A 25006-nucleotide genomic window follows, 5' to 3' on the forward strand; every position below is an offset into this window, starting at 1 on the left:
CTGCCGTGCCACTAGGAGGAGGCGCGCTTACTTGGCACGTAGACACACACACCGCCATGCTGAGCCCAGAAGGGCAATGATAGCTTTGCGCTCCGACTAGACTGGGCAGCCCCGGGTGCTTCTTCTCGGACTAGCTCGAGGTGAGTCAGGCGGCCGCCACGCGCCCGCCGCTTTGACAGGGAGAGAGTCCGAGCTGGAGCGAGGAGGACAGGAGCAGCGCTCTGGGGGCTACTAGCCCTGTCGCGTTGGCGATGCATGTACTTTGCGGCTGGCACTAAGCAGGCTGGCGTAGCCGGCGGTGGGTGGGTGCTATGGGCAGACAGACGTCGGCGGTGCCATCTACATGAAATGGCTACAGGCGCGCCCAGCTGCGAGGGGGCCGGCTGGGCGTCCTCCCTTCCCGCCCATGATTAATGATTGTCTTGTCCGTCCCACCCGCAGCATGCCGCCTTAGGTGACAGCGTCGGTCCGCTTAGTGGGCGCGGCCGGCCGTGAGATCCTCTGGAATTGTACGATATTCCGCCTTGCTTCTTAGAAATGCAAAACCCATCATTGCCACCGAGGCAAAAAGGCGGGCAACGGGGCTATCTTAGGGGCAGGGTTGTGTGTGCAAAAATGGGTATTTTGTAGGTCACCCGGAAGTATGAGTTCATTTCGCTCCAAGCAGTTCTTCAAAATATATAATAAATGTGTGACCCTTGAATTTTTTGTTCATGGAAAGTTGCAGAATTGTCGAGAGTCCCGCAGCACTCTTCATCAGGCATCCATCATCCAACAGGAAAGTTTGCTTACAAAGTTCAAAGCGAGAACTGGAAATCTTTTCCTGGAAAAAGAAACTCCAAAAAAGAATTGAATTGAAAATCTTTTCGCCTGCCGCCCACGCTCTAAAGAGCAACTATCGTTTCAGTCTCCTTGCAGGGAGGCATCTGCCCAGCAACAGACTACGAGAGTTCTTCCTATTGGTGGGAAATTTCAGTCTCAGCCAATCCTGGACCAGGGATGTCTTCCTGTTTGGGACTTTGGTCCCTTTCGTGGTTCAGAGTGCGCCACCTTCTGGGTCTGTGCCCGGAGCTAAAAATCCCCGGTTGAGGCAGGAGACTGATCTGACAAGTAGTACTATCCTCAGCAGGTGGGGTGGGGCTTGCTCCTATTTTTGGAGTTTGTGTGAGCAGAGAGAGGACTTGTCACGCAGCAGGGCTTAGCGGGGCTGGCTGTGAAATGCATGCAGAGTCTTTGCTTAGGAAGCAGGCATCCAAAAAGCGGAGAACGGGGCAGATAGATTTGCAGGCAGCCCACAGAGCAGAACCCCGAGCAGAGCTGAGTGAACACTGAACATCCTTCCCCGCCTCTGGTATGCTGGGAATGGGCCGCTTCCATTGCCAGTCAAATACAGTTGGGTGTGCGAGGGAAGGGGTTGCATTTTCTCTTCTAAGGTGAAGGAAGGAGTGACTGGGGGAAACTCAAAACAGGTATAGGGGTCTTTCTTGTCTTCTTCTTGTAGGAAGTAATGATGTGGCAAGATCCAGGGACGGATTATGACATGCTGAGACCCCCTAAGCTATGTCAAGCAAAAGCTTAGAAGGCCCCATAGCATTACAAAATGGGTCAGAAGCAGCCCCGCCCCAGCGTGTCTTTCACATTCACTCCCCTTGCCGCGCTGCTCACGATTACAGCAGAGTTCGCCTGAATCGGTTGAATGCTGCCTGTAACCATGATGGTGGGTGTGTTAGTCTAAACTGGGCCCTTGTCTAATAAAGTGTCGATGTAACTTACATAATATACAGATTTATAAACTCAAAATGAAAATAATAGTAAAGCCAAAAAAGTATATCAGAATGATAATGTCTGTACTAGGGTTTCCCCACCTTTCATGTTTATTTCTCAGCCTGTTATGTAAAACTTGAAATTTAGTTATTGTGTGGTATTCAGAGGCCCCTCAAAATGTGAAGCCTTCCGCTGTGACTTACTTAGCTTGTGCTTAAAACTGGCACATATTAGACCCCCCCCACACACACACAAAAAGGCCCTGTAAACTGGCCATAGAGAAAACCATCAGCTAAAACCAATTATACAGTCCAATAGGAACCTCCACAGTGCTTTCACAACCAAGCCCTGAATCTTCTTCTTATGAAACTTAGCCTCTAAACTTGGAACCTCAATATTCAGTCCTCGCAGCTCACTATAAAACACACACACACACACACACACACACACACACACACACACACCCTCCTTCTCTAGACTAAAAGCCAAACCACCCTAAAGAAGGTGATTGACTGTTTCTCACACTCTGAGCTGGGACTGGCAGAGAAGGCAAGAAAGGCACAGGGCGCGCAGCACACATAGGGACGCAACAAATGATAGTTTTAATTTAATAGTACATTCCTGTACACCACAATTGGAGTACTGCGTACAATTCTGGTCACCACATCTTAAAAAGGACATTATAGAACTGGAAAAGGTGCAGAAGAGGGCAACCAAGATGATCAGAGGCCTAGAGCACCTTTCTTATGAGGCAAGACTTCAACACCTGGGGCTTTTTAGTTTAGAAAAAAGACGACTGCGGGGAGACATGATAGAGGTCTATAAAATCATGCACGGTGTGGAGAAAGTGGAGAGAGAGAAATTCTTTTCCCTCTCACACAACACTAGAACCAGGGGTCACTCCATGAAATTGGTTGCCAGGAGGTCTAGGACCAGCAAATGGAAGTACTTTTTCACACAACGCGTGATCCACTTGTGGAACTCTCTACCACAGGACGTGGTGACAGCCAACAACCTGGATGGCTTTAAGAGGGGTTTGGATAACTTAATGGAGGAGAGGTCCATCAATGGCTACTTGTCGGTGGGCCACCTCCAGTCTCCAAGGCAAGATGGCTCTGAGAACCAGTTGCAGGGGAGTAGCAGCAAGAGAGAGGCCAGGCCCTCAACTCCTGCCTGTGGCTTCCAGCAGCATCTGGTGGGCCACTGTGCGAAACAGGATGCTGGACTAGGATGTGCCTTGGGCCTGATCCAGCAGAGCTGTTCTTATGTTCTTATGTTCTTCCTCCATGGCACATATTTTGTGATGCTTCAAGTCACATCACTTGAATTAAGTCTCAGAGCCTTATGGTGCACCACACTGCACGGATGTTTGGCAGTTTGCAGTGTTGGGGAGGGGAGTTACCCAAACCTTTGCAAAAGACAGACAGACATAGCTACAGAGCAAAAGAAGAACTCTGCCCTCCTTTCAACAGTAATTCACTGATCCTACAGCCTGAAATGTATGCATGAGCTGCCTGCTTCTCTTGAAACATAAAATGCTGTTTATGGCAGGAAGGGATAGCAAGGCCCTGCTGTTTTTATGGTAGGCGTGTCTTCTGAACCTGACAACCCCTAGTTCCTGTGCCATTTCCTGACTTCCCCCCAACTTTTGCCTGAGATTCTTCACCCACCTTCAAATCTTAGTGACAGTTTGAGTGGAGAATCTCGGCCGGAAGTCAGGAATCGGCACAGGAACTGGTTTTGAGAGGTAAAATGTGCACCACCATTCCATTGGGAATGGAATTTTTCAAACTTTGCCTATAGCACACAAATACCTTGTCAGCTCTGTTTCCACAACAAAACACACACTAGTCAGAATAAAATCTACCTAGAAGCAGGGCCGTCCCTGTGGGGTTGGGGCAACTCAGCATGTGCAGGGCCCCCTTAACATTTCATATGATAACAAAATCATACTGAATGATGACATACTGTGTAAATGGTGTGAGTGAGGTTTTGGGACATGTCCAACCAGCTTGGACATAAAGTGCATTTGTAAGGGGGAAAATTAAAAGCACAACACATGTCCCTTGCTTCATATTTCTCACTCAGATATTCTGGACTGCAAACCAACTTGAGCATATTGCATTTATTAAATAAATAAATAAATAAATGAAGATATAGCCCCATTTTCACTAGGGTGCTTTCTAGCTTAGCTGTTCAACAGTGGCAAAATGCTTCTGTCCAGGCAAATTGCATTCAGAACATACATAGCAAAGCGCCCAGAAGGAGGAGCAGTCTTGTGAAAACTTAACAGCGCCCAGAAGGAGGAGCAGTCTTGTGAAAACTTAACAACGCCCAGAAGGAGGAGCAGTCTTGTGAAAACTTAACAACGCCCAGAAGGAGGAGCAGTCTTGTGAAAACTTAACAACGCCCAGAAGGAGGAGCAGTCTTGTGAAAACTTAACAACCCCCCAAAACAACTTTTTTACACCGGATATACAATGTTATAACACTACATCACAGCAATTAAATTCGAAATGAGGCATTGGAAATATGAATGGCACCCTGCGGGTGTGTACTGAGCTCTGGTAGGCAGCCAGCACTGGCCACTCTTCCTCCAGTCCAGGCTGGAGAACTTCAGGCAGGGTCAGGGACTGGGCCCTGGGGAGAGCTTCAGAGCAGCCTGCACTTGCAGAGAGGCCTCCGGAAGCCCCGCACACTCACTGAACAGCTGAGAGCCTGGAGGAGGCTGAAGTAAGTAAAACTTTATTTCGGTCGTAGACCAGCAATACAACAATGTTAAAATAATAATGATGATAATAATAATAATAAGATGATAATATAAAATCAGACTACATTTATACGCATTTGGCATATTATATAACAATATTTGGCCACGATATGAATAACATCCGAATTAGGATTAGTGAGCAAATAGTTTAAATAAAAATCCTCTCCACGACCCGGAAAATTAATCAGAAGTGGGGCAATTTGTTGGCGTCTTATGTCTCTGTAATATTCACAGTGCAGTAAAACGTGAGCAGTTGTTTCAACGTTACCAGATCCACAAGGGCATAATCTTGATGAGTATGGTATACCCTGGAATCTCCCATGGAGCACAGCTGTTGGGAGAGCATTTACACGGGCAAGTGTTAGAGCTCGTCTAAATTTTGGAATTAAGATGCTACTTAAATATGTAGCAGGCTTGAGCTCGGTACACTGACTACCTATGTAAATGCTACTCAGTAACTTTGCATGTTCCATTTGCAACTCCACGTCATGGATACGTTGCACAATTTCTCTTCTGGCCTGATCGAAACCTAATCTGATAAAATCATCATGAGAGAATCCGTATAATAGTAATTTTTCTGTAATTGCCAAATTCCATTTGGATTTAAAGGAGTCTTCCAAAATTAAATGTACTAAGCCGACTTTCGTGAAAACCAATTTTAACCAGTAAAGTATGATAGATCTCCAATAGCATGATTCAAATCTAACCAGACCCACCTCCCTTCTAATAACAGTATTTGGGACACAACACGGCAGCTGTAATATAGTTCTTATGAACTTAGCTTGAAGCGTTTCTAATGGAGCAAAATTACTAAATGGGCCCAATTGTGCACCATACATTATCTGAGGATACACTTTGGCCAATAGTAATTTTATTGCAACAGGGATGTACAAAGCTCCCCGTGAGAAATAAAATGATTTGATTAGATTAATTGATAATTGGGCGCTCTGAATAATATGTTTTTGATGCGCAATACGGGAACCAGATGAGTGGAATACAACACCTAAGTATTTATAAGATTGAACTTGTTCAATTGTATTCCCATTCATGTGCCAAATATATCTCTTTGGCCGTTTGGCAAACACCCGAACTTTTGTCTTTTGGTGGTTTACCTCTGTCATCTCTCCGTTACAAAACAAACTTAATTGTGCTAATGCTCGACGTAGTCCTATGGGCGTCTGGGATAAAAGGATCATATCGTCTGCATACAGCAGGACTGCAATGTGTTTCTGTGCCAGTTTTGGAGGGTGCATAGACATGTCAGATAAACAGCTCACCACTGAGTTGATATAGATGTTAAATAAAGTAGGTGCCAAAATGCAACCCTGCTTTACCCCTCTACTAGTTGGAACATCTGACGTTAAATAACCATACTGGTTACAGCGGACCCGCAATCGAGACTTCTCATATAGTTTATAAATTAATAATAGTAATCTCTTATCAATTTCCAAATCTATTAGTTTTTGCCAGAGCCTGTCTCTTGATATGGAATCAAACGCCAATTTCAGATCTATAAATGCAGTATAAAGTGCAGCACCCGACTTAGCTGTATATTTTTCAACAAGATAATGGAGGGTCAGGGCATGTTCTGTAGTAGATTGACCTGTTCGAAAGCCAGCCTGTTCAACTGCAAGAATGTTATTTTCCTCAATCCAATCCACCAGCTTAATTGCTAAGTGTTTAGCATAAATTTTACTAATCACACTCAGGAGACTTATAGGCCTATAATTTGCAGGATCACTCCGTCTACCTTTTTTGTATATTGGGACTATTATCGCCACTCCCCAATGTGGTGGAATTTTTGCCGTATTATCGATATACGTGAACAGTGAGGCTAAAACTGGAACCCACCAGTCTAGGTTAGACAGAATCACCTCTGTAGTAATATAATCGGTTCCAGGGGCTCTGCCTTTTTAAAATTGTCTTACAAGACCTTCTACTTCCGAGCAGGAGACCGAGTCCCATCTCGGGGGGGCTGAAGTAGCTTCCTGCAGGGAGCCTGTCCTAGCAGGCAAGTCTGCCTGTGGCTCCTGCAGCTACAGGCCGGTTGGAGCAGGGGATGGTACATTTTGGAGGGCAGGCTGCTCCAGCCCAGGGTGATTGCCCTGGTCGCCCTGCCTGCCTTAAGGATGGCCCTGCTGATAAGAAACAGGTTCCTACGTAATGCACAGTGCAAATGCAAAAGGAGTAAACCCTTTTCCAGATAATACCCTCCTCCAAATGTGTCTGCCATTCTTCTTCAAATTTTTGTTTGACCCAGCTTTTAACTTCAGGAGGAGTCAAAGGAATCCTAATGTCAATAGTTCCATGCCCCAATGCTTTTTAAGCTGCTAGATCTGCTACCTCATTGCCAAAAGACACCCACATGCCAAACAATACCACCATTGCCAAAGGTCACCCAGCCTTAAAGACCCATCTTTTTACCTGGCTTTTAATGATATCTAATTTTCATGAGTTTTAATATGGTTTAAATGTTTTTTTATTATAGACTCTGGAATGCTCTCCCGGTGGGTATCTGCTCCTTGGTCTCCATCACAGTTTTTAGAAAGCGTGTCAAATCATGGCTTTTTACGTAGGCTTTTATATGATTGTCTCCTCTGCTTCTTGTATTTTGTACTGTTTTTATGCTTGTGTTTAATTTATTTAAAAAATCAGATTTGTTTTTATACTTTTTAGCTCAATATTTTAATGTGGCTTGTTTATAATCATGTTTTTAGATTTTATTGTGAGCCGCCTTGGGATTTTCTTAATGAAAGGTGGGGTATAAATTTAACAATAAAAAAATAAATAAATAAAATCATGTGTTTTTATTTTATTTTAATGTAAACTGCTCTGAGCCACTTTAGGAAGAGCAGTATATAAATGAAATGAAATGAATGAATGAATATGGGCTAGAATATTAAAAAAAAACCCTAACCTTAGAAAAACTAACCATAGCTTGTAATCCAGCATTTAATGACTAAATCTCATTCTCCAAAATAGACTTGCAACATATACCTCTATTCTGCATTGCTAAAAGGCCAGACAAAGAATCAGATAAAATTAGTACCCTTTTGGATATTAAATCTCAGATCCATTCCAGTGTCAATATGACAGCCATCAATTCAGCTGCCATAATGGAAACTCTATCTGATAGTCTGTGAGGTCATTCACACAACCGAAAACTGTGTCCTACCCAGGTTTGGAAGCTGTGTGTGCTCCCAAATTTTGGTTGTGTGGTTGCAAACAACTAGGTAGGAGGGAGAAGTGATTGTGTGGAATCACGGTAGGTGGAAAAGCTATCTTGGAAAGTGTTGGAAATGTTATATGATTTTATGGATGCTTAACCGGAGCACCTGTGAGTAAAAGGGAGGTACTGGTATATTTAAAGTGGTGATACTCTTTATTGAGCAAGGGGAGAGCAACTGGCCCTATCCATCCCCAGCACAGCAGTATCCCTCCAGTGGCTGTTGCTGGTGTCTATCTTATGTTGGTTTTGAGCCCTTTGGGGACAGGGATCCATCTCATTTATTCATTTATTTCTCTGTGTATACTGCTTTGGGGACTTCTGTTGAAAAGCAGTATGTAGATATTCTCCGTCATCATAGTAGTTAGGCCTGAGATATTTCAGAGAATACCTTCTTCTGCATGAACCCCGCCAGCACCGCTGGTTAAGGTCATCTGGGTAGATCCGCCCACAGCTCCTGCCAGGCTGTCTGGCAGCAACTCAGGGTTGGGGCTTCTCTGTGGCCACCCTGGGCTTTGGAATGGGCTCTCTCCAGGAGTAAGAGGTTTATCATCTCTGGAGGCTTCTAAGAAGCTCTCAAAACACACCCCTGTTTAATCAGGCTTCGAGTTAGGCTTTAACAGTTTTAATTTTGTTATAATAATGGTTGACTTGTGTAATCTGCCATGAGACTCCATAATCTGTAAATATAAAACTGTGATAGGTAAATACATTCATACGTACAGGGACTAGCATGGGATACCAGAGAAACAGATGTTATAATAAAGTTATAGAAGACAAAGATACTTTCTTGAAAAATATTTCTTTCAATTTCTGTATAAATTTCTCTTTGTCAGACATACAGTGTTTCAGCCAAAAGCTCTTCCGAGGCTATTAGACTAATCCTGTATTTTCCTATTGGTTAGTTCCCCATTGATCAAATCCCAGGTCTTCTTCTGGTTTTTCCCATAGGTGGTTCCAATCTGGGACTGCAGTGAATGTGAAAGAAGTCTTCTGAAATCTAGCAGAGATGGGACTGGTCTGGTGGTGCCTCTTGCTTCTGGGTAGAGCTCTCCTCTTGTTTCAGGCAGACTGTGATGGTGAGTACCTCTTGAGGCAGAACTTACCCCTGCTTTCAAGGATGAGTGAAGAATTTTGACTGGGAGATGTATCGATGACATGCATTTTCTCAGCATGCAAAAAGGGGGAGGCAGATATTTAGGGGGGGTTATTCAGAGCAGAGAAGAGTCCTTATGCAGACTGCTCCTGAAGCTCTGCATTGAATAAGGAACTAGGAACCAAGGACTAGTTTCAGCCTCGAACAGAGAATGGGTGAATGAATGAGTGCTTTTTCTTTCCTGAGGCTTTCAAATAGCCAGAGAACTTCGTGTGCTCCTTCTTGTGGTATGTGCTAATGGGAGCAAACACAAAACAATGGTAAAGCATTCCCCAATTAGTATGTTTTACTTGCATAATTAGCAATCAATTTACATACCATAAAAATTAGGCTGCTACCATTTTGGTCCCTGAAATATTCCAGACCTTTATTCTAGCGCTCGTGGGTGGCTGCTGCAGGTCGCCCTATCCTATCTTGGGGAAAGAGGGGGAAGGAACCTTTTTCTGCTTTCATTGAGAGTATCATGAAGCGACCACAAGATGGTCTGGGGGTGCCCACAATTGCAGGCCTCATACCTCTCCCCTCTTTCTTTTCTAGGCTCTATCACACACTCCTTGCTCTTCATTTACACATCAGCCTTGGAGCCTGGCCAGGAGCAGCCCAAATTATTCAGTGTGGCGAATCTGGATGGCTATCTTGCTAGTTTCTATGATAGCAACACAAGAAGGATTGTGCCTCGAGCCTCCTGGATGAAGAACTTAGAAGAGGACAGTCCTCAGTACTGGGACTCGCTCACCCAGCGGGCCCTGATTGGTGAGCGACGGTTCAAAGGGGACCTGATGAACCTGCAGAAGTACTACAACCAGAGTGGAGGTGAGTGGAAGGCTGGAGAGACACAGATGCCCTGTGTTCTCCCCTCCCAAGGGAGAGGCTGCTAAGGAGGAGGGAAGCAAGGAGCTTCCCAGGAGCATTTTTCATTGGAGAGGTCAAATCTACACATACAAACTGCATGACAAATGAAGCAGGGGAGGAGGGGCTGAGCCACCATTGGGCCAATGAGTTCAAAGAACCTGGGCCACGCCCAATCAGGGGCTGCGCCTCATGGCCCCGACATGCTCCCTGCATCTGACGTCAGACGCAGGGGTGCTGGCTTAGCTCCTGAGCGGGGGCGCGCAGCTCCTTCGGGAGTTGAACAACAACTCCCGAACGAAGCCTCAAGGCTCCGTTCGGGAGCCAGACCACGCCCCCCACGTCTGATATCAGACACGGGGGGCGGGGTCAGTGGGGCTGCGGCTGCACACGAGCCATCGGCGGTCAGGCTCCCCGCCTGCAGGGGAGAAGAAGAGGGCAGCACCATCCAGTGGTCCCTCTAATTGTTTAAATCTCTGTGCGGAATGAATTTTGTTCTGGGTGGCAGTATCAGGGCAGTGTGTGTGCATGTGTATTCAGAGTGGGGCCTTCCTGATTCAACCTGAGCGGGATCTAAAATGAACTGAGCAGACATCCAAAAACTTGTGAGCGCCGGTTTGTGCACACCTTAGAGGTAACAGTGGCACCATCCCTTTCCTTTTCTTCCACCTCAAGAGGCAAGGTCAGGTGCCTGGGGCAGGTGGAGTAAGAACTGCCCCACAAGGCAGCAACTGCTGCCACCACCCCCACCCCCTTCCCACATGCCTTCAGCCTTCCTTGGCACTTGCTCAATGCAAATTACACAGGGAAATAACATCTTCCCTCTCCTTGTCTGTCCCACTTTCCATCTCCAAGATGGGGGAGGAAGCACATCTGATTCACTTTCTTGGGAGCCAGAGGAGACCTGCATTAGGAAAATGCACAGAAGGTGGGGGGGGGGCACACAACCCCCAGAGATGATAAACCTCTTACTCCTGGAGAGAGCCCATTCCTTGAACCACTTTCTTGCACAGTGTCCTTAACCTAGTCCACCAGCATTATTCTAGTGCAATGCTAGTCTGGAATGCAAGCACTCTATGTAGAGGGACCTGCCCAAGCAACATCCTTCCATAAGTGTGCAGTCAGGATGCTGGCGAATGATTTGAATTGCAGCCTTCCATCAGCAAAGGCCTCTCTTTCTGGTGTGGCTTAAAGCAGCACCTTTTCCTGGCTACCAGAACTTTAATTAGTCACTAGCCTACAGGCATACATGGGGTGGAGAGTTGGTCTTGCAGTAAAAGGTAAAGTGTGCCATCAGTCGATTTCGATTCCTGGCGCCCACAGAGCCTTGTGGTTTTCTTTGGTAGAATACAGGAGGGATTTACCATTGCCTCCTCCCACGCAGTATAAGATACCTTTCAGCATCTTCCTAGATCACTGCTGCCTGATATAGTACCAGCGGGCATTTGAACTGGCAACCCTCTGCTTGTAAGTCAAGCATTTCGTAGCAAGCATAAATAGGCCCCTTTGCTAAGCAGGGTTTGGTTTCATTTTTATTTGGATGGGTGACTACATGTGAGCACTGTCTGTGGTAAGATATTCCCCTGAGGGGATGGGGCTGTAGCTCAGTGGTAGAGAATCTGCTTTGAATGTAGAAGGTCTCAGATTCAGTCCCTGGCAGCATCTCCAGGTAGGTCTGGGAAAGATCTGCCTGCAGCCTGGGAGAGTCAATATAGACAATACTGAGCTAGATGGTCTGACCAAAGTTCTGACTCAGTATAAGGCAGCTGCCTATGCTCCTTTGTGATGAGAGAGTGGCGGGGGTGGTGGTGGTGGAAGGGAAAGAGAAGAGGGAAATGCATCTTACTCTGCTCTGCTCTACTCCTTTGTCTCTCTTCTAGGGCATCACATTCTGCAGAGCGTGATCGGCTGTGAGCTGCCTGAGGATGGGAGGAGCGTGGGGTATTACCAGTATGGCTACAATGGAAGAGACTTCATCAGCTTTGACAAGGAGACCCTCACCTGGACAGCAGCCGATACCCAAGCACAAATGGCCCAGAGGAAGTTGAACACTGACTTGGCCCGTTCCCAGATCATTAAGTTCCACCTGGAGAATCAATGTGTTGAGGAGCTGCAAAAGTTCTTGGAGTACGGGAAGGAAGCTCTGTCAAAGAACGGTAAGGATAGCAAATTGGGGTGGGTGGGGGGTGCACAATTCCTCCATTCTCCGAAATTGCTCCTGTGTGAACCCTACACCTGAGCTGCATGTTGATAAGGAAGCAGTGTAGGCTGTGCCACTTTATACTACAGTTGTGGGGATCATATTTTGTACTATCCCTACATGTAAAAATTCCCTGCATGATAGAAAATTAGTATATCAAGGAAAGTACTTTGGTTAGAACTCTTCTCCACCCCCCATGTACTAGGTGTTGGCTTGCACTGAGATATTTTTTAAACATGGGGAAGCATTCAAAAAAGATTATACACACACACACACACACACACACACCTTGTAAAGTGGCACACTGTTAGCTCCTACCACCATAAGTAGCACAGCGGGGAAATGCTTAACTAACAAGCAGAAGGTTGCTACTTCAAATCCTCGCAGGTTCTATATTGGGAAGCAGCAAAATAGGAAAATGCTGAAAGGCATCACACTGTGCGGGAGGAGGCAATGGTAAACCTCTCCTGTATTCTACCAAAGAAAGCCACAGAGCTCTGTGGGCACCAGGAGTCAAAATCAACTTGACGGCATACTTTACCTTTACCTCATTCTACTCAGGGGCGTAGCAAGGTTGGCTTTGGCCCAGAGATGAGATTTTAAAATGCCCCCCCCCCCCCGCAAAGTCCAGGGCCTCTGCACACCTCAGGCCCCCAAAGATTTATGTCTGATATTTTGAAATAAGTATGCTGCCTGGAAATACATTTCACTGAATACACTCATGCATACTTCACAATATATAGTGATATACAGTGAATACTATATATTTGTGCTACTTTTAATGCCTAGAACATACTAGAAACACTAATTATTAAAATGGCCCCCTCGCTGCAGATTAGCAAAGGAGACTTTCAACCATGCAGTGTGAGCCTATGTATGTTTTCTCAGAATTCTAAACAAATTCAGTAAAATTTGATTCCAGGAGGTTTTTCACACGGGGCTTTTAAAGCCCTTTAACACACCTCTCCTCTGGAATGGAGGTGCTACATTCACATGTTGGCCAGATTTACCCTGAAGTCCCTATGAGTTATTGGGGAGCAGTTCACATGCAATTCAGGTTTTCCACTGTAGCCTGATTTATATCTGGAGTAAAAAAACACACACACTATTTTGCTTTGGTTCTTTGGGGCAACTTCAATTTTGCAGTAAAGCCTCCCAGTAAACTTGCAGTAAAGCCTGCTGTGTGTAAAAGTCCCAGGTACGTGTGTGGAGAATTGCAGCCTCAGGCAGCAAATCTAACCACATTTAGCTGGAAGTACATTTCATTGAAACCTAAAGGACTTTCTAGCAAGGAAAGCATGTCTACTTAAAAATAAACTCCATTGCATTCAACTGTCTGAGATCCCTCCCTGGTAAGTGCATATAGGATTGCACATGCTCAGGGATGTAAAGCAAACTAAACTAATTTGTGCTCCCAGCATATTTTGCTCCCTATAGGAGACCAGTAAGTCCCACTGAAGCAAGGAAGATAGGTGGGGAGAAAGAGAGAAAAGAGCAAAAAATAGCACCATTCCTCAGGAGAAAAAGGAGGGGGGAGAATCAGGAATCTGCCTCTTCTTGGTAAAATTTTAAGATAGATGAGACATGCCGGGGCTCAAGGAGCCGCTGAAGTTACACCCTCGTCTGTCTTAAAAGTCATTCTCCCTGCTCTCCAGTGTGGAAGTAGGGCTGGTTGTGGTCTCTCACTGTACTGAGATAAAAACCACTCTCTGCAGGTGCTCAGATGCAGGGTCATCCCTAGTGGGGTGTGGGGCTGGGGGGCAAATCAGCATGTGCAGGGCCTCCTTAACATTTCATGTCATTACAGAATCATACTGACTGATGACATACAGTATAAATAGTGTGAGTGAGGTTTTTGGACATGTCCAACCAGCTTGGCATTTCTAAAGAAAAATAAAATAAAATAAAAGCACAACACATACTTCACAGTTCTCACGCAGACCTTCTAGACTGTAAAACAACTTGAACATAAGTGCATATATGAATGAATGAATGATTAAATAAATAAATAAATAAATAAACATTTCTTTGTTCCAGAAGTTTTTGTAGTTTTCTGCCATGAAACAAGCCACTTATAGGACTTTTTAGATAGCTTTTTTAAAAAGCCAGCAAATTTTCCAGTCTGTTTCAAATATTTAGAGACTTCTCAGTCTCTCTCTCCCCCCCACCGCCCACATATCAAAGCCCTATGGCAAGCAGATCTCTATATATCCAGGGCGGTGGGTGCGTGGTGGTAACCACAAAAAGGAATTCACATAATACCTCCTCCATTACTAAGTAGCCAAAGGCTGCTCTGTGCTAGGCAGAGGGTCTGCAGAGAACTGTGGTGGGTAAAAGGCAGCCAGCAATGGCCACTCTGCCTGCCTCCTTGCTGCCTGCCTTCAGGCTTCAGGGAGGCCTGCACGAAGCCTCTCTGGAAGTCCTGCTCACCCGCCAATCAGCTGAGAGGCGGGGCGAGAAGGAGCTCTCTAGCAGCTTGCAGTCTGGCTGCTTAGATTACTAGCCAGGGCTGGCTGAGGGGCCTTGGGGTTGGGTAGGCGGGCAATCGGGGGTCATGTGACATGTCTCTGGTGGGCCCTTCAAGGCAGTGGGCCTCCAGACGACTGTCTCCCCTTGTCTAATCATAGTTGCACCCATGATTCAACTGCAGGGATCAGTCTGGCCTGAGAAGCAAAGCTCAGAGCAGGCACTTCCTTGATTTTGAGCTGGGCTGGACCATTCCATAAAGCAGCGGGGGAAGGGGCTGCATAGCCATCCCTGTCCCAGATGATAAGAAAACTACTCCCTGAGCATGGAAGCCTGCACTTGTGCTGCATTGCTTTGTTTCTGCTCTAAATGAAGCCCACCTCTCTTCCCCAAGCCACCTCATGGCACAGAGAGGAAGCAACTTGCCTAGGGAGCAAGAGGCTGTCAGTTCAAATCCGCTCTTCTGTGTTTCCCAGACTATGGGAAACACCTATATCAGGCAGCAGCGATATAGGAAGGTGCTGAAAGGCTTCATCTCACACTGTGCAGGAGGAGGCAATGGTAAACCCCTCCTGTGTTCTACCAAGAAAACCACATGGCTCTGTGGTCACCAGGAGTCGACACCAGCTCGATGGCACAATCTTTCCTCCCCCCCCCTCCCTCTTCCCCACTCCAAATTAGATTTCTCCTCTAAGGGCAAGGTCCTTTCCTGCATTTCAGAGGATACCTGGCCCCTCAGAAAAACTAGTTCAGAGTACTCCCTTTTAAATTAATGGGATAAATGAACTTGTCCAATTTCAGTAAGACTGCTTACAAATAACTTAGTCTGGATGTGAGCCAGTGACTGTAATTGCCTCTCACCCTAACTGTAACACTTAAGTGTCAGAGTGTGTGTGTGCACGCACCCGCACGCACATGCATACACACATTTAAATGTTACCATTATGAGATGGACTACCCAAGACACTGGTTTACAACCAGATTAAGTTACTCATAAGGAGTTGCCTCCTTTCCCAGTATTTTGTGTCCCAGTCTCATGGTTTCATGCTGCTTTATGTTCCTTTTCCACTCTAACATAATCACATGTGTGATACACACCCTATCTTACTATTTTATATCATTAAAAGCCTATAGGTCTATGGGTGTCCTCATGAGGGCATTTTGTTGCTCCAAAAGCAAAGCACCCGTCCTGCCAACCACCTGAGAATCTCCATGTTGTCCTTTTTGCAGAGCCCCCAGTAGTGAAGGTGAGACGCAAGGCAGGCTATGATGGCTGGGAGACCCTGATCTGCCGGGTCTATGGCTTCTACCCCAAGGAGATTGATGCCACCTGGAGGAAGGACGGGGAAGTCTGGGAGCAGGACACGTTTCGTGGGTTTGTCAGCCCCAACTCGGATGGGACATACCACACCTGGCTGAGCATCCAGATTGACCCCAAGGAGAGGGACCACTTCCGGTGCCACGTGGAACATGACGGCCTGCCGGAGCCTCTGGACTTGGCCTGGGAAGAGCCTGGTTAGACATTGTTGAGGAGGGAGAGGGGGCTGGTTCTTCTGCAGTTTCTGGAGAAGAATGTTCCTCCAGGGAAGAAGAAAGGACTCAAAAGGACTCACCCGCCCTCCCCCCGCCAGGCAGCATCACAACACAAAGTAGGGCCCTGTCTGTCCTTTTGGGTGCAAAGCAAGGAAGTGGGGATCCTCTTCTGACCGCAGAAGAGGTAAGACAGAAGAGCAGAGGCTCGGTCTCTGCAGAGGAGAAGCAAGCATTTACATAGTCAGGCTATCTATTGGCTATATGAACATACAGGTGCACAAAAAGCTGCCTTTTTTACTCATGACATTCAAAGCAGGCTACAAGGACATCTATTAATTATGTTGTTAACAATGAACAATAAAATCATCCATAAAAATAACAGGAACCACAGCACTCACAGTTCCATTAAGACATAAGTTAAGTCATAGGCCGGCAGAAAAAAGGAGGTTTTCTACCATCCATCCTAAAGATGGAGATTGCAAGGACCAGGCAGGTTCTTTGTGTGGAGAGTTCCACAGCCTGGCTGCAGCCACAAAAAGTCCCCGTCCTGGGTCCCCAACACCAATTACACTTTGGATAGTGGGGAAATACAGGAAGGGGGTTCTCCAGATGAGCTCAGTGAGTGGGAAGGCCTATATGGAATAAGTTGGCCCATCAGAGAGCCAGGCCCAAAACATTCAGGACTCTAAAGGGAAAAAACTGGCACTTCAAATTGTGCCTAGAAAAAACCTGGAAGCCAGCAGCCTCCACCTGGTTAGGCAGTCCTGGAGGATGCCATGGCTGATGATACTGAGCCATGGGCAACGGGTGCCCCTACCAGTTGCAGGGGAGTAACAGCAGCATTGAGGGCATGCCCTCAACTCTTGCCTGTGGCTTCCAGCGGCATCTGGTTGGCCAACATGCAAAACAGGATGCTGGACTAGATGAGCCTTGGGCCTGATCCAACAGGGCTGTTCTTATGACTTTGGTGAACATTCAACAATATTGGGGCCATTACAGAGAAGGCTGAACCTTAAACTATTCTCAGTTTTTGCACCCAGAGCCTATTATGTGAACTATCTCTATAGAGGGAAGAGAGCCTGCCCTCCCTATAACTCCTCATCTACAGAGACTCTTGCAAAACTTTCCAATTAGATGTGACCGCCAACAGATGATGGCAGCTGATGTCCCTTGCCTCTCTTCTCTCCCCCCTCCACCCATTTTAGCCTGGCTGTCACTTCCCCCACATTTCAGCCACATACAAATGTTCCAAACCTGTACAAGCCTCCCCGTAACACAGGATAATTGTGATGCCCTTTAATAATTTTGCTCTTTTCCCAATTTTAGCCACAGGACGGTCCCATGTGGGAGTCATTCTTGGAGTCACCTTGGGGACTTTGGCTGTTCTGATTGCAGTTGGGACAATCTTCTATTTCAGTAAGAGGAGTGTGAATGCATTTGCTGGGCCATATGTGAGCATGTTAGGCTGTGGTCAGTTCTCACTGAGCAAGTGCTAATGACATGGGCATTGTGACTCTGGTATTGGGACCCCCACCCCCCCCCAAAAACCCAACTTGTAGTACCTCCCGCTGTGTAATAGGCATTTTAGACATGTGTTGCTTAATCATTAGCTGACCCAATGCTTTAGAGACAATCTTCACACACTGGAGTAAACAAGAAAAGCCGCCCACAGTTATTCCTGCTCTGGTATCCTCCAGATTAGAGTACTGCAATGCATTGCTATGTGGGGCTGTGCTTGGAGACTGCAGTGTATTTAAAATGCAGCCACTAAGCTACTAAATGAGACCAGCCATTGAGGGCACCCTCACCAGTGCTTGAAGAGCTGCACAAGTGCCTGGTCCAAAGAAGCTTGCCCAAGGGTTGGAGATTGGACTGGCCAAAAGAACTGGGTCAGGACAAATGATGGTCCAGTGTTTTTAAAGGCAGTTGTGCTCAGGGGGAAGAAAGGAAGGTCTTCAAGCATCATCAGCATCCTGGCTTCATAGAATCTTTGACTGTAGTTGACCGATGTCAAAGAAGAGGGAGGCATTTGACCAGTGTGCCACACCTAGCTGACTCTTGTGGGGGTGTAGATGTTGCTCTGATTCTGGGTCATGGAGTGGGCTTGCTTGATCCACTCTGCTCTTTCCCAACAGCTCTCAGCTTTAAGCCAATTTTCCAACTGGCTCCTTTAGCTGTGTATTTAGTGCCAGTTTGATCTCCCAAGATTAACTGGGGGAAATGCTTATCCTGATGCTGTGAAAGATTTCACTTGCTGATTTCTTCAGATCAAGCTGCTCTTGAAAGCAGAACAACAGGCCAAGTGTTTTTCTGTGGTCTGCAAGCAACCCCTCCAAGCTTCAGATTCCTGAGTTTCCTGACTAGGTAGTCATTCCTGACTCGGCCACTCTGAGGCTTGGAGTGTTCTCTGCCACTTTCCCTGGATGGGCAAGAGGCATTTCAGCTCCGCTCTCTTTCAGGAGCGTCCACTGTTGCCAGCACTGCCGTTCTGCAGGCTCCCAGAAGCCTCTCTGCTTATGTCTGGGACCACAAGCTTGTAGTTTCCACTCTTAACATGCCTTGATCGTTCACGCCATTGTGCTTTAGCAAGCACAACTCGCAAAGACAATGAATCCTTTTGCAATTCACTGGAATTTCCCTCCTCACGAAGGAGGAGCAGCTGGTATTTTGCCCCATAGCACATATTGGGCTATAACTAGCACTGGTTTCATGAACCAGTGTGCTTCCTTCGGTCTCTACACCTTGGAGTCACCCACTCTTTGGGCGATTGACTGGACACCAGCCGTAACATCTGGCTGCGTCTTGCTCTTTGCGCCATTCTTGCTCTCAGCCTCCAGATCAGCCTTCTTCTCTGGCCTGATCTGTCTGGCACGCCTCTCTGCTACATGAGACCAGACCCTTTTTGGATGTACCTGCAGCCTAACCCCTGAATGGCGTTTGGTTCCAACTGCTACCTCCCAGTTCCCATCCATTCCTGAGGAAAGAGGTCCTTCGGTTGCACCTGAGTCATGAGGGTCCTTTCGCCACTAGAAGGAAGGAGTGAGGTAGTGTAATAACCACTGCACCCCTCTGGGCTTCTCCCAATCCTTGTTCTTTCCTAAACCCAAAAACCTGTTTCTCCAAAAGCCTTCTTTCTCTAGCCAGCCTGGAGTTAATCTAATTCAAACACCAAGCCCAAATTGCCTCTTTGCAAGCTACCTGGTTAATCTCTGTATTTTAGTAATAGTATTGCCTTAATTAATTCTTTTTTTTAACAACAACAATAAATAAGCTTTATTTGTTAGCCACCCCATAACAAATTGTTCTCTGGGTGGCTCACAGCAGAGAATTAAAACATACAAAAAACCCCACATAACACATTAAATCATAACAGACCAAAAAAAGCTAAATAGAAAATACAAAATACAATACAAAGCCGCTTAAAAACTCATTTTTAAATTAGTTAGAAATCAGAACAAATCTTAAAAACCAAATTCAAAAACCTAAATTTAAATGGCCGATGTGAACAAAAAGGTCTTTAACTGTCATCTAAAAAACAAAGTGTGATGAAGCCAGGCGAACCTCACTGCGGAGGCTATTCCATAAACAAGGTGAAACCACTGAAAAGGCCCTCTCCCTGGTAGCCAACCACCTCACCTTGTTTGGCAGGGGCACCCTGAGGGGCGGTGCCAGAACATTGCACAAATGTATTCTGATGTGGCACGGCTCCACTCTAGCTCGCTAATTCCCCCACACAAGCCCGAATGCATTTAGGCATGTTTTGCCAATCACCCGAGAGCAGTACCATTAACACCAGGCACCCCATCCACTTCTTCTGAGGGTGATCTTGGTTGTCCTCCAGGGTTGTTGCAGTGGAACAAAGCAGGTTGATATCCAGATAGACTTCTTGAGTTTCCTAATAAGAGTTGCCTGGAAGGATTCTGGGATCTCCTTCCTGGGAGGCTGTTAGGAAGAGACTGGAGGAGCATCTGCTTGGGAGGGTTGAAGATCTGAGAGTCCTACCTCACTCCAGAAGGTGGGACGGGATGGGAGTGACTTTGAACCCTGACTCGCTGATTCTCTCTCTGCAGAAATACCTCAAGGTGGCTACATAACCAGCACCAGGTGAGTGACAGTTTGTTCATCCAGCACAGAACCACCCTGGGGTGGAAAGCCAAGGGGGTAGAGATGTGGATGTCCAGGCATTACGTTTGTCCTGAAGGGATGAAGGGGCTGGTGATGGCAAAGACCAGCTTTCCTCTTCTTGGGGAGAAAAGCTGGTCTTGCGGTAGTGAGCATGAATTGCCCCCTTGGCTAAGCAGGGTTCACCTTGGTTTGCCTTTGGATGGGTGACTACATGTGAGCACGGTCTGCCATTAAATATTCCCCTTAGGGGATGGGGCAGAATATCCCAGGTTCAGTCCCTGCCAGCATATCTAAGTAGAGCTAGGAAAGACTCCTGCCTGCAACACTAGTAGATAATACTGACTATACTAGATGATTGGAGCAATGATCTGACTCAGCATGAGGCAGCTTCCTATGTTCTCCTTCCCTGGTGTAGTGATCTGGGAATGCGGGATCCCTCTCTGCCTCTCTGTTCTCTTCCTTCCCTAAACAGGTTGAGCATCCCTTATCCAGACATCTGAAATCTGGAATGCTCCAAAATCTGGACACCACGCTGTAAAAAAAACAACAACACCAAAACACCTCAGCTCACTCGCTCGCAGATTCCCAATTTTGCTGCTTTTAAACATTCAGTCAAAACTTACTTATTTCAGAAGGCTGTTAGTGACAGGGGTTTTCTCTGCAATTCTCTATAGTTGTGTCTCTGTTTTTTATTATGAAGCTTTTTAATGTCCTTGATGTTCTCGCTTTAGCACTAGAGGGAAAAGCGAAAGGCCGCCCCCCCCACTCCCTGCTCAGTTTGGCGCCTGCTCTGTTAGCATCTGTTTTGGCGCTCTGTTGGTGCCTGCTCTGTTTGGTAAAAGTACAGTACAGGGTACAGTACAAGATATCTCATTATGCAAATATTCCAAAATCCGGGAAAATCCGAAATCCGGAACACTTCTGGTCCCAAGCAGTCCGGATAAGGGATACTCAGCCTGTATCTATTTTCCACCTGACCTCTGGGGGAGGGGTGGAGAACCTAAATCAGTGCCCTGAAGTTGGAAATAGCCTGGATGATTTTGAAGAAACTGAAGCTCAATCCAGACCAAGTGGACAAAGTTCTGTTGGCTGGGACTTCTGCTGGCCTGAGGATAGGCACACAGCCGGTTCTGAAGGCCACTGCCCTCCCTCTGCAGGCTCAGCTTGGGGGCTCACCTGCAACTGCCGCTGCGCTTGGATGTGCAGGTGGCAACAATAGTCTGTTGCCATCTGGTTAGGCTTTTGCGCCAACCCTCCTTGGCAAAAAGTAGATCAGTGTTTGTTCGTGCTCAAGACACATCCAGACTTGATTACTGTATGTGGGGCTGCCTCTAAGAGCATCTGGAAACGTCAATGGGTGCAAAGCACAGTGGCCACATTGTTAACAGGGTGTGAGTTGTGTCAAGTGCACAGCCCCAGTTTTGTTTGGCTTATTCCTTTCTGGTTCCCATGCAAAGGGCTAGCATTGAGTTTTAAAGCCCATAAGAACAGTGTGGTACCCTGTGTCTGAGGTGGTCGGCTGAAAGGCTGCCTCCACCCATGCAAATCTGTCTACACACTCAGTTCAAGGCCTGAAGTTCTGTATCGGTTCTATATGGTGGATTGATTTCATGGCTTGTGGGTAATGCTGCACATGATCAGATTTGATGGAGAAGGAAGGGTGTGTGTGAGAGAGAGAATGAGAGAGAGGGAGAAAGAAAGAAAGAAAGAAAGAAAGAAAGAAAGAAAGAAAGACGGGCGTTTGGGAAGATGGGGGAGGCTTTCCCTGCAATCCACCCAGCAATATTAACTCCCTCCCTTTTCTCTTTTTTGCAGGACGCAAACAGATGCCTGACAGCTTCTCCAGGGCAAGTGTGGAGGAAACGCATGTCCAACTCAAAAAATTCTAAGGGCATATTTCTAAGGTCAAATTCTAAGGACAGAAACCCGTAATTTGAATTCTTTATTGGCATTTAGGAGAGCCCTAAAGACCTACCTGTTTGGCCTGGCCTTCTAGGGTTTTTTAATTGTTTTAAAGAGTTTTTAATGTATCGGGTTTTAATAAGGTTTTGAATTGTTATATATATATTTTTAGCTGTTTTATTGTATTTTAAAATCTTTGTTCCCGATCATTGATTGATTTTAACTGTTTTGTGATATTTGTGAACCACTCTGAGCTATTCTGTAATGGCAGTCTAGAAATTGAATGAATGAATGAATAAATAAATAAATAATATTGGACTCCAGTAAGACCCAGAATGTTGGCTAACTTGATGCACAGCCTAACAGAGCCTTAAGGCTCCACACGGGGCTGCAGCAAAGCCACAAGATAATCCCTGATGCTTTTAGAACTTGGCGACTGCAGCATTACCACCCTTATCCCCGTTTGTGACTATGGGGACAAATATAGTAACGCTGCTCCTACAGCCGCTGGCTTCATTACAGCTCCACATTGAGCCTCAGGGCTCTCTTAGACTGCACATCATGTTAATCATTGGGAATAAACAGTTCAGATTTGTGCTGGCGATATGGTGACACATACTTGGTCCATTTTTATATGGCATTGTAGGGTGATTCAGCCTTTTTGGAGTGAAGTATCTATCCCTGAGTCACCTTAAGTGGCGCAGTGGGGAAATGCTTGACTAACAAGCAGAAGGTTGCCAGTTCGAATCCCCCGCTGGTACTCTAATCGGGCAGCAGCAATATAGGAAGATGCTGAGACATTATCTCATACTGCGTGGGAAGAGGCAGTGGTAAATTCTTCCTGTATTCTACCAAAGAAAACACAGGGCTCTGTGGGTGCCAGGAGTTGAAATCAACTTGATGGCACACTTTACCTTTACCAACCCTAGGAATTTTCCTTCTGTTGGACCTCAGAGTATCAGAGACTTTATTCATCCTTGGTCTCTTCTTCCTCCATCTGAGTTCTAAGAGGATCAAAGCCAATGGGTCACCAGGTCTTTATTAATAGCCAAAAGATGTGTTCTCCAGTCTTGGAAAACCATCCAGATGAGTGATATGATCACTTTGACTTTCACATTTATGCAGCTAGTATCTTGGTGCAACTAGTATCCTGTCATGACTTCTACACTCCTGTACCACTGCATGGTACAGTGGAGAGGAGAGCTGGTCTTGTGGTAGCAAGCATGACTTGTCCCCTTAGCTAAGCAGGGTCTACCCTGGTTGCATATGAAAGGGAGACTACAAGTGTGAGCACTGTAAGATATTCCCCTCAGGGGATAGGGCCACTCTGGGAAGAGCATCGAGGTTCCAAGTTCCCTCCCTGGCAGCATCTGCAAGATAGGGCTGAGAGAGACTCCTGCCTGCAACCTTGGAGAAGCTGCTGCCAGTCTGTGAAGACAATACTGAGCTAGATGGACCAATGGTCTGACTCAGTATATGACAGCTTCCTATGTTCTATATGTTATATGAGCCTTTGTAACTTTAGCACAGAGAATTGTACATGGGGGTTGGGGGGCAGGATCTCAGGGGCCCTCTTGCTGTACTAAAACTTCAATAAAGCATTGATTTTTTACAAGGGGCATCCTGCCATGGCATAGATAAGCTGTAATTGTCCCTGGGCCTCTGAAGGAGGGAGGCCCATTGGAAGGGTGACGGCTTGTTCTTCACGCTTTACTACTGATGCTGGATGAATCCTATGAGGTGATTGTAGTCGCTGTCTGGGTTTAATAAAAAGCTCCTGAGCTAGGGAAATAGGTGCACACAAGTGTGCGTGTGAAAGTGTCTGCGTGTGTGTGAGGCTGAGCTCCATCCGGAGGGCCAGGCAGACTGATTGAAGGAACAAGCAGCTAAGCCCAGAGCTTGGAAGGCAGGACCCCGCTGAGCCCAAATGCTGCAACCAGCTACAGGTATGAGAAGCGTCTTAGGAGGAATCCACCTGGAGAGAAAGAGAGCAAATGAAGAAAGGGTGTAGCTGGAGAAGGAAGAGAGGGAGGAAGGAGAGGAAGGTAGGAGAAAAGAGAGGGAAGCAGACAAGCAGAGACTTCTCCCTCGGCAGGAATACATTCAGAGAGGCTTGCACTGCAACCAGGAAACCTGCCAAGGAGACATATGTAGGGCCTTTTGGCAGTCGTGTTGAGAACCTGGGTGAAACTTGGACCAGAGGAAGGGTGTGACTTTGCAACCTCTCTGCCCAAAGAGTCTGGAGCAGCACTTCCCTGGATCTTCTTCAAAAGATGGGATCCAGATTCTATGAAAAACAGGGTGTCTTTAAAGACTGTGAAATGGAGGAATTGACTCATGAGTGGTAAAACCTCTGATTAATAAAGAGCTTTAACTTACTCACATTTGTGCCTGGTAGTGATCTTTTGCTATGGACCAATTGCTCCTAACCCAATTGATGTTGCCCCCCCCTCCTGCACTTGGGAGGTAGGTGATGTCACAATGTGTGAGGAGTCTGTGATATTATTTGCAGAGAAACAAGAAGGGCATGCTGAGAATGTTTTGTTTTTCATCATGCTCATTCAGTCCTTCTGCAGCAAAGACATGGGGCCGGGAGAGGGAAGGGGAAATAAGTTGGGAGCTCAGGGCGGCGGGATAAGGTGGGAGCCTGGTACCCCCCTTGACTAGGGGGTACAAAGGAAGACCATGCATGGAATGCAAAATAACAAGTGCTACTCTCAGCAAAAACAGGACCTTTACATAAAAAATACACAAAATGCCTCCTTTTGGGTTTGCTTTTAACTTCTTTTCATCTTTTGAAAGCAAACAGCTACCAAATTTAGCTGAAATATAGGTGTGATGGTATATGACACTGCCTTCCCGAGTTCTGTGTGGACCTCCTCAGAAATGCAGCTGCTCTCTGGGGATGTTGCTTGATCTCTGGTGGGATTGTGGCCTGATGGCGCTGCCTCCTCTGGGGATGGACTACGTGACCTGTGAGTCCCCACCCCCCAGTTCTGTCACTCTAAATGCCCCT

General features: G+C 46.4%; 1 protein-coding gene across 9 annotated transcripts; it reads left to right on the forward strand.

Annotated features, from left to right (window-relative positions):
- Nucleotides 1–7: 7 nt before the first annotated feature.
- Nucleotides 8–24369, forward strand: LOC128344290 (major histocompatibility complex class I-related gene protein-like). Of its 9 annotated transcripts, none has more exons than XM_053294148.1 (9): nucleotides 27–140; nucleotides 722–1129; nucleotides 8711–8838; nucleotides 9453–9728; nucleotides 11645–11920; nucleotides 15661–15945; nucleotides 17290–17379; nucleotides 20034–20067; nucleotides 21904–24369. In XM_053294148.1, exons 3-9 carry the CDS (start codon nucleotides 8769–8771, stop codon nucleotides 21920–21922), a joined length of 1050 nt encoding a protein of 349 aa, XP_053150123.1. In that variant the 5' UTR covers nucleotides 27–140; nucleotides 722–1129; nucleotides 8711–8768; the 3' UTR covers nucleotides 21923–24369. The 9 variants fall into 9 exon arrangements, 7 of the variants coding, with proteins under 7 accessions (XP_053150120.1, XP_053150123.1, XP_053150125.1 ...); XM_053294149.1 differs by lacking the exons at nucleotides 27–140; nucleotides 722–1129 and adding exons at nucleotides 1374–1469; nucleotides 3989–4496; XM_053294145.1 differs by lacking the exon at nucleotides 722–1129 and having other exon boundaries at nucleotides 8–140.
- The last annotated feature ends 637 nt before the right edge of the window (nucleotides 24370–25006 follow it).

Source organism: Hemicordylus capensis, chromosome 2 (assembly GCF_027244095.1).
Source record: "Hemicordylus capensis ecotype Gifberg chromosome 2, rHemCap1.1.pri, whole genome shotgun sequence".
NCBI classification, from domain to species: domain Eukaryota; kingdom Metazoa; phylum Chordata; class Lepidosauria; order Squamata; family Cordylidae; genus Hemicordylus; species Hemicordylus capensis.